A 14,923-nucleotide genomic window follows, 5' to 3' on the forward strand; every position below is an offset into this window, starting at 1 on the left:
GCTAATGGGGCCTCCTGCTGCCGCAGCGCCACCAGAGCACGATTTTGTTCTTATCCTGAAGCAAAGTTCTTAACCTGAAGCACTGTTTCTGGGTTAGCAGAGTCTGTAACCTGAAGCGTATGTAACCTGAAGCGTATGTAACCCGAGGTACCACTGTATATTACAGCCCCCAAAGAACTGATAGGACATAGACATTAACTGGTTGTTGTTTTTTAAAAATACAATCTTTATTAAACATATTTCACAAAATTATACAGCAATATACTATATACTATACAGCCGTACCTTGTTTTGTGACCAGGATCTGTTCTGGAGCCCTGGACGCTAGCCGAAAAAGACATAGGGCAAAACGCCGCATCTGCGCATACACGCGGAGCAGTTTGCACTTCTGTGCATGCACAAGCGGCAGACCCGGACGTAACCTGTTCCGGTACTTCCGGGTTTGATGCAGACGTTTGCCAGAATAGATGCTAGACGAGGCGGACGTTCGTGGAGGTATTACTGTATTACAATTTGTATCCCATCCCATACAGCAAAAAAATTAAAAATACAAGAAATTTAAAAAGACCTAAAATAGATTTCTGATTTTTCTAAAAAATACCCAAACCCATAAATTACATTTGTTATATTTTACACAGTATCATATTATTATATTATTTTATTAAGTATTTTGGAGAAGGAAAAGAAAAAGAAAAAAGAAAAATTAAATAAAAGCATTAAATTTACATATTTTATCTATACATTGCAAGACTCTTTCAAGATCTGCCAGGAGCTTTTTGCTGTCGCCGTAATTTTTCAGATATTCCTTGAATATAATCCATTCTTGATTTACTTTTTGTGTTGAATACCCTCTTACCCTCCCTGCCATTTTTGCCATTTGCAGATATTCTAAAAGTTTAACTTGCCATTCTGATTTTGTAGGTGTAATTTCATTGTTCTAATACGTTGCAATTAAAATTTTGGCTGCGGACATAGACATTCACTGTTAGGTGGTAGTGTGCAGAGCATGTTAAGTTCCGGAAGGTGGGGAGAGCTATTGATTGCAGTTTCCTGGAAGGAAATTTTCCATTTTATAATTAGTATTTGCTCAAATATCTCCACTGATCAACTGTTGCTTTCAGCTGATCTTGAGGTCTGGTGGGTGAGACTTGATTCATACTGGTAGCCACAATGTGGGGGCTTTTTGGAACGGAATTACACGTGAAGCCGGGGTGTGGGTGAGAGGGGCCCAACACCTTCATGGATCTTTCAGACAGTTTCCCACACCCCCACACCCCATTATTTAGAGAGGAGGAGTGAAAAAAGCTTATTCTTATGCGTTGATGTTTTTAAACATCTTGAAAGCCACTCCAGAAGGACGACCTGTCCAAAAAAGAAGTAAAAACAAATAAACTTCAGATTTAAAGTGTTGTTGTTGTTTAGTTGTGTCCGACTATTTGTGACCCCCTGGACCAGAGCACGCCAGGCACTCCTGTCTTCCACTGCCTCCCGCGGTTTGGTCAAACTCATGCTGGTAGCTTCGAGAACACTGTCCAACCATCTCATCCTCTGTCATCCCCTTCTCCTTGTGCCCTAATCATCCCCAACATCAGGGTCTTTTCCAGGGAGTCTTCTCTTCTCATGAGGAGGCCAAAGTCTTGGAGCCTCAGCTTCACGATCTGTCCTTCCAGTGAGCACTCAGGGCTGATTTCCTTAAGAGTGGATAGGTTTGATCTTCTTGCAGTCCATGGGACTCTCAAGAGTCTCCTCCAGCACCATAATTCAAAAGCATCAATTCTTCGGCGATCAGCCTTCTTTATGGTCCAGCCCTCACTTCCATACAGCACTACTGGGAAAACCATAGCTTTAACTATATGGACCTTTGTTGGCAAGGTCCCCTTCATGGATCACTGCCTTGCCATGGCGAAGGGGCTTGAATAACTCAGAGAAGCTATGAGCTATGCCGTGCAGGGCCACCCAAGATGGATAGGTCATAGTGGAGAGTTTTGATCAAACATGATCCACCTGGAGCAGGAACCGGCAAGCTACTCGAGTATCCCTGCCAAGAAAACTCCATGGACAAAGACAACAGGCATTTAAAGTCTACACTCTATTTATTACTCAACTGCTGCCAAGATGCAGACAGAAGAACCAGTATAAGTTTGTCCCAACCTACTCCAAAAACCTACTCCCACTGTCTCTCCAAATCAGGCATAGGCAAACTCGGCCTTCCAGATGTTTTGAGATTACAGTTCCCATCACCCCTGACCACTGGTCCTTCTAGCTAGGGATGATGGGAGTTGTAGTCCCAAACCATCTGGAGGGCTGAGTTTGCCTATGCCTGCTCCAAATCCTCTCCTTTTCAACTCCCCTTCCTGGAACCCCGGCCCTGAGCCCGCAAATATACAAACAAGAATAATGGTGCTTCCAGACCATTCACTGGTCCTTTTAAGTAGTAATAAGCTGTAACCAAGCCTAAAGATACTGAGACCATGCCATATATTCTTTCTGAGCACGATTCAAAGTTTTGGTGCTGACCTTTAAAGCCCTAAACGGCCTTGGTCCAGTATACCCCCATCGTTCTGCCCGGACACTGGGGTCCAGCGCCAAGGGCCTTCTGGCGGTTCCCTCCCTGAGAGAAGCCAAGTTACAGGGAACCAGGCAGAGGTAGTGGCGCCCGCCCTGTGGAACGCCCTCCCACCAGATGTCAAAGAGAAGAACAACTACCAGACTTTTAGAAGACATCTGAAAGCAGCCCTGTTTAGGGAAGCTTTTGATGTTTAACAGACCACTGTGTTTTAATACTTTGTTGGAAGCTGCCCAGGGTGGCTGGCGAGACCCAGCCAGATGGGCAGGGTATAAATAATAAATTATTATTATTATTATTACTACAGTGGTAACTCAGGTTAAGTACTTAATTCGTTCCGGAGGTCCATACTTAACCTGAAACTGTTCTTAACCTGAAGCACCACTTTAGCTAATGGGGCCTCCCGCTGCTGCCGCGCTGCCGGAACCCGATTTCTGTTCTCATCCTGAAGCAAAGTTCTTAACGTGAAGCACTATTTCTGGGTTAGCGGTGTCTGTAACCTGAAGCGTATGTAACCTGAAGCGTATGTTACCTGAGGTACCACTATATTATTATTATTATTATTATTATTATTCCTTATGCCCTGTTTTGGACAATTTGATTGCCAGATATGCATCTTGAGTCAGTATCTTTATGTCACACTTATGGACGTATCCTGTATATTTGTATTGTTAAAATGTATCTCTCAGTTTGATTGTTTTCATTTTTGATTACCCATGGGTTTTAGCAAATAACGTTTGACTGATAGATGGACTGACTCCCCTGTGCTAAATTTTAGACTGCTCTTCCCCTACCCTCTGTGAAGGGTCACTTGCACTGATGGCACTATAGAAACAAACACCGCAACAGCCTTAACAACCTGAGGTTTGTATGAAAATAATTAACTTGACCCAACAGTAAGAAATCGGTTCTTTATTTTCAGTATAAACAATTTGAAGAGGAACTTGGAGAGCAAAAAGAATAGGAAGCGGGAAGGTGTCTTCGAAGTCCTAATTCAAACCCATCTCACGGAAATCATTCGCTGCTGCCGATGCCTCTGCCATTAGACCTGGCAGCCCAAAATGATCAGTGAGTTGGAAAACTCAGTGAAGTCATTGCACAAGTCCTGGAATTCTTCATCCTGGCATTCGTCCTCATTTGGCCATCTCTCGATCCAGGTGTCCTTGCTAATGAGGTAGTTGACCCTGGAAAGGAAGGAAAGCTTTGAATCTTTGCTCCACAGGAAAACCGGCTGGCCTAAGTGCTGCAGGTGAATCTAGAGACATCGTAGATCAGCAGGTAAAGGTAAAGGGACTCTTGACCATTAGGTCCAGTCGTGGCCGACTCTGGGGTTGCGGCGTTCATCTCGCTTTATTGGCCGAGGGAGCCGGCATACAGCTTCCAGGTCATGTGGCCAGCATGACTAAGCTGCTTTTGGTGAACCAGAGCAAAGCATGGAAACGCCGTTTACATCCCCGCAAGAGTGGTACCTATTTATCTACTTGCACTTTGATGTGCTTTTGAACTGCTAGGTTGGCAGGAGCTCACCCCGTCGTGGGGATTCGAACCGCCAACCTTCCTAGGCTTTGTGGTTTAACCCAGAGCGCCACCCGCTTCTCTAGATCAGCAGGTAGAGGCGGAGAAATAGGAAGGGACTGCCTGCCCATGAAGGGCTTACCTGGGTCATGCAGCTTCAGCTTCCAGGAAGATCTCACAAGAGCCCCACAAGATTACAAGGAGGCCTCCAGAGGCCTTGCACGACCTTCCCGAGACCCCAGTAAGGAAGGAGCTCTCGACGTGATCTCGCGGGGCTCTTACAAGATCTCACTGGAACCCAGAAGCTGCCACAGCTGCTTCTCCTCACTGCCCCTTATATTCTGCTGTCTGAAGCAGCTGCCTCAGTCTGCCTCATGGATGGGCCGGCCCTGTCAGCAGGCATGCTCAATGGCCTTAACACCTCTTGCGATCTTACAAAGGTACAACACAAAAGGGGAAAAGGCACCTCTAATGGAATCATAGCCAAGATGGGCCTTGTTAGTAATGGGGCCAAATTTCAGGCTTGTTCTAACTAAGGCAATTGTAGCTTCCAACCAATTAACATTTCCATTTCCATTAGAGGGCCGAAACCCAGGAGCATCCTCCAAGAAGATGCAGGTTGAGAGAGGAAATTTTAGAATACAAACAGCTTTACGCTTGAATTTTGTATATGCAGTGGTGCTACATTGGTGCATCCCAAAGCAAACATGTGAAGTGGCAGGTGCATGTTCTTACAGTGTACAGTACATATATCCAGAGAAACCTGCAACAGTCGATCAAGTCTACCTGGTATATAATGTTAAGGTAGGAACAACTATTTGCAATTCACACTTCATGCTTTTGCTGTGGGAGCAAAGGTGTAAATAATAATTTATGAGATAGGGATAAGGTAAAAGGTAAAGGTAAAGAATCCCTGGACGAATTTGACTATGGGGTGCAAGTCTCATCTCTGCTTTCAGGCCGAGGGAGCCGGCATTTGTCCACAGACAGCTTTCTGGGTTATGTGGCCAGCATGACTAAACCGCTTCTGGTGCAACAGAACACCGTGACAAAAACCAGAGCGCACGGAAACGCTGCTTACCTTCCTGCCGCAGTGGTACCTATTTATCTACTTGCACTGGCATGCTTTTGAACTGCTAGGTTGGCAGGAACTGGGACAGAGCAACGGAAACCTCCCCCCTTCACAGGGATTCAAACTGCCGACCTTCTAATCAGCAAGCCTAAGAGGCTCAGTGGTTTAGACCACAGCGCCACCTGTGTCCTTACTAGGAGACCAAAGGATATGGGACCTGAGGCCCCTGGGAGAAGACACAGCTCCTGAGTTCCATATAAGCTCTGCAATGCGGGAGCACATGGGTGAAAGCTTTCTGTATTTCCAGATATCTAGCGAGACGGCATGGAAGCAACCATGATGAGGGTGTGAATACAAGTCTGGTATATATAAAGGGTTCTTAGCAGCAGCATGGTTAAGGTGGCTTTAACAATCCATCTATGTACCAAGAAAATGTCAGTTGTGATCCCAAAAAGTTCTCTATGGAAGTGCCCCCCAAAAAACTTTTTTTTCTTTTTTCTTGCTTGTTTCATTGGCTGATTGCTGTTTTTAAAAGCTGCAGTGTAACTGTTACTGAATCTTCAGTTCTTAGGCACTCTGTGGACCTGATGGTAGAGAAGCAGGCTGAAATATACTCAGTCGCAAAGTGATTTCATGCTCTTTATTCAGCTCATAGTGGTGAGGAGGAATGAAAGTCCCCTCAAAGTATCTGCTTTATATACATTATTTATACAATAGGCTGCACATGATTGGCTAATTCTGGAATTCTACTGTAAGCCAATCAGGTTGTGGATTCACTGCTATCTGGAGCATGATTGGGTGGTTCCTGCTAACCAATCATACTGCTGCATTGTTCTAGGACCAATCAGACTGCTGCATTCTGAATCCTATTGTTCTAGGACCAATCAGACTGCTGCCTTTTGGAGCCTATTGTTCTAGGACCAATCAGACTGCTGCAGTTTGGATCCTATTCAACTCAGTACATAACACAGGCTATGGATATAATGAATAAATGAAATTAAATACATACTCAGTTTTGGTTTGCCACATGTCAGTGCTGAGACCCCAGATCAGATACTCATTGTTCACCCCCAGATGCAGAGATTCCTGGCATCTCTTGTGGCTGATAAACTTGCGGGGCTTGACTTGTGGATTTGCATCACTCCCTGGAGGAACCAGACAGAACATGGAGAAATATTTGAATCAGGTCCATGAGCAGAAATTGGATCCAATACACATTTAAAGATGAATGCATCAAATCTGCATAATTATTATTATTATTCATACCCCGCCCATCTGGCTAGGTTTCTCCAGCCACTCTGGGCGGCTTCCAGCAGAATATAAAAACATAATAAAATGTCAAACGTTAAAAACTTCCCAATGAAGTTTAAAACTTCAGATATCTTCTAAAAGTTGTGTAGTTCTTAATCTCCTTGACATCTGATGGGAGGGCGGTTTCACAGAGAGGATGCTATCACTGAGAAGGTCCTCTGCCTGGTTCCCTGTAAGGGAACTGCCAGAAGACCCTCAGAGGTGGACCTCAGTGTCTGGGCTTATTGATGGGGGTGGAGACACACCTACTCAGTAGGTCATTAGCATTGCTATTTTCATATGCAAAAGATCAAGGCTCAAGGAGTGGCTTGTCTAAGGGGCCTCCCATATGTCCTTTTAATTTTGGGTTCATGATTAGTCAGAAACAATATGCAAACCACTATCCTTCAGATTCTCACATATCTGGCTTTGGGGGCAAGATCCACTGGAATGAGCAACTGGATCTCGATCAGCATGAAATCCCTGGCTCAGCCAAAGATACGCTGATGTAACTTGCTATTGTTGGCTCAAGTGGGGCTCGGTCAGCTGAGCTGAAGTTGACTGAGCTGACACAGGTGTAAGTCCAAAAAGGGGGCAATCTGGAGTTGTGCCAAAGGTGGGACCAGAGAGGCTGGATCTCAACTCTCTTCAGCTCAGCCACGTGACCTGGCAACCTGGTGCAGAATACTATTTTAAAGTTTAAAGTTTTCCCTGTGTTGGGCTTAAGCAGAACAACTTCAACAGCCTCCCTGCTGAACAGAATTTGGATCTGGTTTAACTTTACTCCATCTTAATTTATAGTAGCTCGCTTTATACTAGTTTCTTATGCGTAGAATTTCTCCCTTAATCCTTTATTAAATTATCAGGGAAGAAAATAGATGACGGTCTTTAAGTTGCACAAGTAGTGTTACATTGGTCACAGTAAATGTTGCATGTAAAACACATTTCAGCTAATAGCTCACCACATTTTCTTAATGCTAAGAACTTCATAGACGGGAATAAAATTAAACACGCCCACTTTTCTTTTCATTTGTTGAGGAGGGGGAAAGGGTGTGTGTTTTTGTAACTAATGTAACATGTTTAAGCAATGTAAGTTTTCTCAACCTAAGCGCCTCTAATTTTGTTCCTAAAATTTATTGTCGTTTCACAAAATGAAAAAAACCACACAAAAGCATCAGAACAATAACGGGTCATTAATCTGTTCTCTAATCTGTCACTTGTAGAGCAAAGTGTTTAAAAATAAATTTATTTTTTTAAAAGAAATCATTTATGGAACAGCAGAGAAGAGTAAATTTAGTCTCCTACTTTCCTCTTCGAAATAGAGGGCCAGTGTTATTGGCAATGCCAATGATCTGATCTGAGCTATGTATGCCTAGGTTTATTTTCTGGATTGGACCTCTTTGAACCCTCAGCCCTCCATCCAGTAAGAGACATAAACAGAAACACATTTCCATCAACATTTGATCCTAGGTGAATCAAGGTGAGCATTACTAAAAAGTGTGGTATTCATTTAATATAAAGAATAGTTGTTAGTAAGTTAGGCCCATGGTTTTCAGAGTTCCTAGCTATCAAAAACCTTTCCTCGTGGTTTGCATGATGCAGAACATGTACATTCTGAAACAACCTGGGAAGAAAATACAAGCAGTGATGGGGAAGTGGGCACAGTTCAATGGTAGAGCACTTGCTTTGAATGCAGAAGATACCTAGTTCAATCTAGGTAGATGTAGGAGACACCCCTTTCTTCCCCCCACCCCGCCTGAAACCCTGCAGAGCTGTTGCCAGTCAGTTTAGACAATATTGAACTAGATGGGCCAATGGTCTCAATGGCTACTAGAAGTTTCCTTTGTTCCTAGTGCTGGGCATGGCATCTTTCAGGGAATATATGAGGAGACCCAGGGTTGCCTGTTGGACTGACTGAAAATCAATGGCCTAGAGACTTAACGTGAGATTTTTAACAGTTCTTTGAAGTCAATGTTGCTACTTTTTGATCCACGGCAAGTTTCTCTTCAGGGTGCAAATTCTTACCTGATTTAATGATTTCCAGAACTTCCATGATATAGTTGTTATAATCGCCTTCCTCTTCTATTAGAATCAGCTTGGTCTTGTACACTTAAAAACGAAGACAGAGAAAGATTTTAATTAAGATGGCTGCATGTTTTCCTCATATATACCTTAACATTGCTAGTGAACGTGCATGATTCTGCATAATTTGTATGATTCCCCACCCAAAAAACCCCTTAACTCCAATTAATAATAGTAATAATAATAATAATAATAATAATAATAATAATAATAATAATAATAATTTATTTATTCATTATTTATATCCCACTCATCTGGCTGGGATTCCCAAACCACTCTGGGCGGCTCCCAGCAGAATATTAAAAACATGATAAAACATCAGACATTAAAAACTTCCCTAAGCAGGGCTGCCTTCAGATGTCTTCTAAAAGTCAGATAGTTTTTTATTTCCTTGACATCTGATGGGAGAGCGTTCCACAGGGCAAACGCCACCGAGAAGGCCTTCTGCCTGGTTTCCTGTAACCTCACTTCTTGCAGGGAGGGAACCCCCAGAAGGCCCTCAGAGCTGGACCTCAGTGTCCAGGCTGAACAATGGGTATATTCTTCAGGTATACTGGGCCAAGGCCACTTAGGGCTTTAAAGGTCAGCACCAACACTATGAATTGTGCTCAGATACATACTGGGATAATCTGATAATCACTGAAGCTAAAGACACTGCATTTTGGCACCAGTAAATCCAGAGCCTCCTCAAATATCCAGGTCCACTTCTTGTTGTTGTTTAGTCGTTTAGTCGTGTCCGACTCTTTGTGACCCCCTGGACCAGAGCACGCCAGACACTCCTGTCTTCCACTGCCTCCCACAGTTCACTCTACAGCATTTGCAAAAACCATCTTCTTGAGTACACTCCCTACGCTGACTACATTACCTGCTCTGAAGTAATCCCACTGAGTTCAGCAGGTTTTACTCCCAGGTAAGTGGGGACTGTGGGTTAAACCACAGAGCCTAGGACTTGCCAATCAGAAGATCAGCGGCTGCTCGGTCCCTGCTCCTGCCCACCTAGCAGTTGAAAAGCACGTCAAAGTGCAAGTAGATAAATAGGTACCGCTCCGGCAGGAAGGTAAACGACATTTCCATGCGCTGCTCTGGTTCGCCAGAAGCGACTTAGTCATTCTGGCCACATGACCCAGAAGCTGTACGCCGGCTCCCTCGGCTAATAAAGCGAGATGAGCGCCGCAACCCCAGAGTCAGTCACGACTGCACCTAATGGTCAGGTGTCCCTTTACCTTTACCTTAAGTGGGTACAGATTTGAAGGAGAAATTCTTGAATTTAATCTTCTCTGTATACATGGCTACACAGAAGTAATCCCTATTGAGTTCACCAAGACTAAGACTCTTACAAGTGGGTATAGGATCTGAATCTCCTTATAGTCTTTAAAAGTCTTAAATAAATAATAGGACATGATGCTGTCATAATTTAAGCCCCCTTAAAGCCCACATGCTTCAATAAGAAAAACAGGTATGCTTTTAATTCTTCAACTGAAACCTATGAGGACTTTGAAGCAGAGGAGGCTGACCTCCAGAGGTTGCTGAACTACAACTCCCATCATTCCTGAACATTGGCCATACAGGCTCATGGGAGTGATAGCTCAGCCACTTCCTTAGCCACATCACTGCACAATGTCCAGGGTTGACCAGATGCAGCCGCTATTAACAAAGCACAGCCATTGCCTCATTTAGCAGAGTAAACTTTAGTTACCATAATCCACTCCTGGCTTGCAGGCTTCTGCAATTCGTAGCTGCAGATCCACAGGTTTCGTAGCCGTGTTGTAAATGGTGCAAGTTTCTTTGGGAGAAAGGCAGAGAGAGAAAATGAATGAAGAGATGGAAGATTTCTGGGAGTATTATTAAACGGATGTGATAATTGCGGCTGCCAGGTTTTCAAATTAGGGCTGAGCTCCAGCAGCAGCCCTAGCAATTATTCACCATTGCCATAATCTTTGCATAGTCATGAGTCTACCCCAGGAGGTTTTAAGACACTGCAGAGAGAATTCAGTGAGGAGACATCACCTCTTCGATTGCAAATGGTAGCTCTGCTCACCTACCCACCAACCCCATTTCTAGTGCCATCAGCGCCAGATTTACGTATAAGCTAAATAAACTCTCTTGGGGGCCCCCAAAAAAATCAATGGAAAAAAGAACTGGATGTACACTTCCAAAATATAAGATAAAAAACAAATAAAATAAAACCTACATATAGCAACAAGCAACAGTGTTTTGTGTTGTGTAGGCTTCAATGATATAAGTAATGGGCTCCCAATCATTTTAAGTTAGAGCTTAATAATTATTTCACTATTAATATACCAGTACTTCTTCTTAATTGTATTTCACTATTAATATACTTCTTCTTAATTGTATTTTAGTTCAACAATTGCTTTGATAAAATACATACTTTGTTATGTGCAAATGGCTTTAGATACCTGTTAGCTGAATTAATGACCATATAGCATATATTCAACACAAAAACAGACAATTTGTTGTTGACAAAGGACAGCTGGACATATAAAGGTCCCCATTACCTTCAGTAGCTTAGGGCCACATCAAACCTAAATCCGGCCCTGAGTCCAAACCTAAACCCCACCTCACCCACCTCTCCCTGCAGTGGCAGACTTCGGGCTCCCAAATTTCAGCAGAGCCCTGTGCACTGCTAAAATCTGGAACCCCCTGCTTGCCATACCCCATTCTATAGCATTGTTTTGGTGCCCCCTGCAGTGTGGCGGACGGTGCAACCACAATGGTCACCTCACTCTAAAACCGCCTCTGCTCACCCAAACATCCCTTCATGGCTCATTCCACCTTCTCCTCTCATAGCTTGCCCCAAACTGCCCCCTCCTTCCACAGCCCAGTCCAAGCGTCTCCCTCATCCTCACAGCTCATCCTCCCTTTTAAAGGTGGGCATGCGCTTCTGAGAGCGGTTTTCTGAAACACCAGCCCTCCTCCGTCAAACCTTGCCGCAGTCGCATTTTACAGGCTGCGGCAGGTGTTTCTCGCCTGAGTCACCAGCCACCCATGCTTCCCACTCGCCTGACTGCCATCATACTGGAGTTGGAGCAGCTGCCTGTTTTCATCCACTCAAACTGCACCCTGATGACAGCCCTACAATTTTATGTATATATATAACTGTGAGGCTAGTGGCGTCTTTGCCTTTTGAAAAGAATTTTCAGTTTTGAAAAATCCCTCTTTTACATTTATCAAACGAAAGTTTAAAATGGAACTATTTGACACCTTCTTGCCACTGAAATGAAATTGTTGGGAGGGTTGTCCTATTTCAGGAGATGGTATTATAACTTCAAGTAAAAAAGAATATATTCAATATTATTGTGGCATCTGACTGTATTTTAGATTATTTTTATTGTGCATTACCTGTTGGTATTATAAATGTACTATGCACTGAAATATATATTTGGTAAATGTAAAAGAAAGGAACCTGCCGCTCCCTCGAGCTGAAAAATTTGCTATTTTTCATCAGATAATATAAAGTGCTAGAGCTCAAACCAAGTCCAAACCCATCAGTAGAGATTTTACAAAACCTTGTAAAGACCTGATTCTTTTAATAGCAACCCCATCCCTCGCTATGGCACCTTAGATAATAGATACACCCTAGATTAATTCCTGTAGTTCAGAAACCACAAATGTCTACAGGACCTTTGTTTCTATGATGACCAACTTTCCCTGCATCCCCAAAGTTGTGTTTGGGTGACTGGAAGCAGCATCTCTGCTTTGCCTTACCTTCTGCACACCGGCAAACATCGCCATGGCATATCTTATCGAGGAGGCCACTCCCTTTGGAGGGATGGTAGAACTTGGTGCATTGCTCATCTGAAAGGAGGAATGAAAAGAGAGGTCCTTACTTCCACACTGACATGCCTGTGTGGCTCAGCGATTTGATTCCCTGGTGGGGGGTTGATTCCAAAAGATAAGCCTTAGGAAATGCACAGAGCAGGAGTGGGTGACCTGTTTTCACCCTGACTTAATGCAGGGAAACCCATCAAGAGGGTTTCTTTAAACGGTCACTTGTAAAGGAGAGAGTAGTATCCCAGCATTCCCTTCAAGTTCTGTACTCTATTCTTCAAGTAACGGTCTGAGGCTGGAAGTGTATTTTGCTGCACAAATTGACCTGGCCAGGCTCCTCAGGACAGACAGTGCTGCCACGAAGGGCCCCCGAGTTCCTGTGCTTCAGCATGGCTAGGGAACCGCAGATATAATTCACATGGAAAATGTGGTTTATTGTTCTTTCTGACAATTGCATTACAGGAGAGACTGTGGGCAATTATTTTCAGCAGATGTCGATCTGAGTTTGGTGGAGCCACCAGTGCTCGGTTAAAAGGGCTTGGCAGCTCAGGTCGTGCCTGTCAGTGGCCAGCTCACCCTCCCTGGCACTATAACACCGAAAGAGACCTTAAAGAGAGAGCAGGTATCCCGTCAAGCAGGTCAGCTCTTTGGCGTGGCAAAATACCTTGGGACGGGCCCATCCTGCCCAATAAGCCACCAAAAAATCCACTCTTGCGTGCTGCAGCAAAGCTGATTAGGACAATTACTCACGTTTCTATAGTATTCTGTCTTTCCTGTGTGCACACAACCCCCTGGGTAGGTTAGTGTTAGAGCAGAGGAAACCAGGAGCCAGGCTCCCCTGGTTTTGTTCACTGCCCTTGGAAGGAAATTACTGTATTTTTCAGACTATAAGATGCCCCCATGTATAAGACGCCTCCTATTTTTGGGGACTCAGATTTAAGAAAATGGCCTCAGCATTATCTGCGTATAAGACGCCCCCAAATTTTTGACATAATTTATGAGGGGGGGAAACCTAGTCTTGTACACAGAAAAATACGGTATATATTGGTACCTCTGGTTACATACTTAATTCGTTCTGGAGGTCCATTCTTAACCTGAAACTGTTCTTAACCTGAGGTACCATTTTAGCTAATGGGGCCTCCCGCTACTGCCGCACCGCCACCGTGCAATTTCTGTTCTCATCCTGAGGTAAAATTCTTAACCCGAGATACTACTTCCGGGTTAGCAGAGTCTGTAACCCGAAGTGTTTGTAACCCGAGGTACCACTGTATCTGGCTGCTTAGAGCAGGGATGTCTTAGGGCTTAGTTGCTGAGCTAAGTGCTGCTTGTGGGTCTCTGCTCTCTTGTCATTACCATTTGATGTTTTTATGTGATATATTGCTCAATTCTGCATTCATAAAATGGGACCAAAAAGTCTTTCAGAAAAGTTATGTGCATGCTATTTGGTCAATACACCTATCTGGCTGGGTCCACGGGGAGAGTGTATGTAATGTTAAGAGAATCCAGCTTGTATTTTATGTCCTCAAGTTCACCAGAGCCCAAAGTCCCAGTAGGGATCAGGCCCTAAGATACACAACTGAGGGCAGCTTTCAACTTATGCTGAGGTTGCCATTACCTAGATTATAATAGCTGTACACCTTGACAGATCCAGGCTGAATGAGACCAGCTTCAAAATACTTGTAAGCTTTAAACTGAAAACATTCATCTTCTTCATGAGAAACCTAGGATGCAAAGAGAAAAGATAGAACAAGTCTTTGGGTGCCAGTCTTCCACCAGAGAAGAAATCCATACAAGCTCCATATGTTCATGATTCCTAAACCCTAAGACTGTGCACCTAAACTGAACCTGAAAGTGCTCCTATAATTTTAAGAGTTGTGTGTAGAAAAGAAAAAAACTACCAACTGTAGCTTCCTCCTACACTACACAGGTCTAAGATAGGAAAAGCCACATAGTGAAATTCTAAGTCCTAGGTAAAGGTAAAGGGACCCCTGACCGTTAGGTCCAGTCGTGGACGACTCTGGGGTTACGACGCTCATCTCACTTTACTGGCCGAGGGAGCCAGCGTACAGCTTCCGGGTCATGTGGCCAGCATGACTAAGCTGCTTCTGGCGAACCAGAGCAGCACAAGGAAACACCGTTTACCTTCCCGCTGGAGCGGTACCTGTTTATCTACTTGCACTTTGACGTGCTTTTGAACTGCTAGGTTGGCAGGAGCTGGGACTGAGAAATGGGAGCTCACCCTGCTGCGGGGATTCAAAATGCCAACGTTCCGATTGGCAAGTCCTAGGCTCTGTGGTTTAGACCACAGCGCCACCCGTGTCTAGGTCCTAAGCTATTCTTAAAAGATACACAATGGCTGGGAAGACCTGTGTTTAAGGCTTGCCTGAACCAGGAAGCATTCCAAAGCAAATAATTTTCCTCATGATTCAAAATACAGAAAGATAACACCTTCTCAAATTACATGGGGACTAGAGTGTATGCCCATGAAGACAAAATGCTTCTTGTGCCAGCTCAAGAAAATAAAAGAAATCCTGTAAAATGTATACACATAACCCACCCTCTAATTCACAGATGCACACCAGTGCTAGTCTAGCTACAGTTACATTTAG

The 14,923-nt window shown here is 44.0% G+C and overlaps 1 protein-coding gene across 1 annotated transcript in view; it reads right to left on the bottom strand.

Annotated features, from left to right (window-relative positions):
* Positions 1–3,463: 3,463 nt before the first annotated feature.
* The window catches only part of C3 (complement C3), a 67,384-nt gene continuing 55,924 nt past the window's right edge, over positions 3,464–14,923 (bottom strand). The window contains exons 35-40 of the mRNA XM_081893696.1: positions 13,930–14,035; positions 12,252–12,341; positions 10,222–10,308; positions 8,469–8,552; positions 6,163–6,298; positions 3,464–3,750 (exon numbers count right to left, since the gene is read on the bottom strand). Coding sequence (XP_081749822.1) covers positions 3,609–3,750; positions 6,163–6,298; positions 8,469–8,552; positions 10,222–10,308; positions 12,252–12,341; positions 13,930–14,035 — 645 coding nt within the window. The 3' untranslated portion in view covers positions 3,464–3,608. The remainder of the gene's footprint in view (positions 3,751–6,162; positions 6,299–8,468; positions 8,553–10,221; positions 10,309–12,251; positions 12,342–13,929; positions 14,036–14,923) is intronic.

Source organism: Podarcis melisellensis (genome assembly GCF_964234715.1).
Source record: "Podarcis melisellensis genome assembly, chromosome: 17".
NCBI classification, from domain to species: Eukaryota; Metazoa; Chordata; class Lepidosauria; order Squamata; family Lacertidae; genus Podarcis; species Podarcis melisellensis.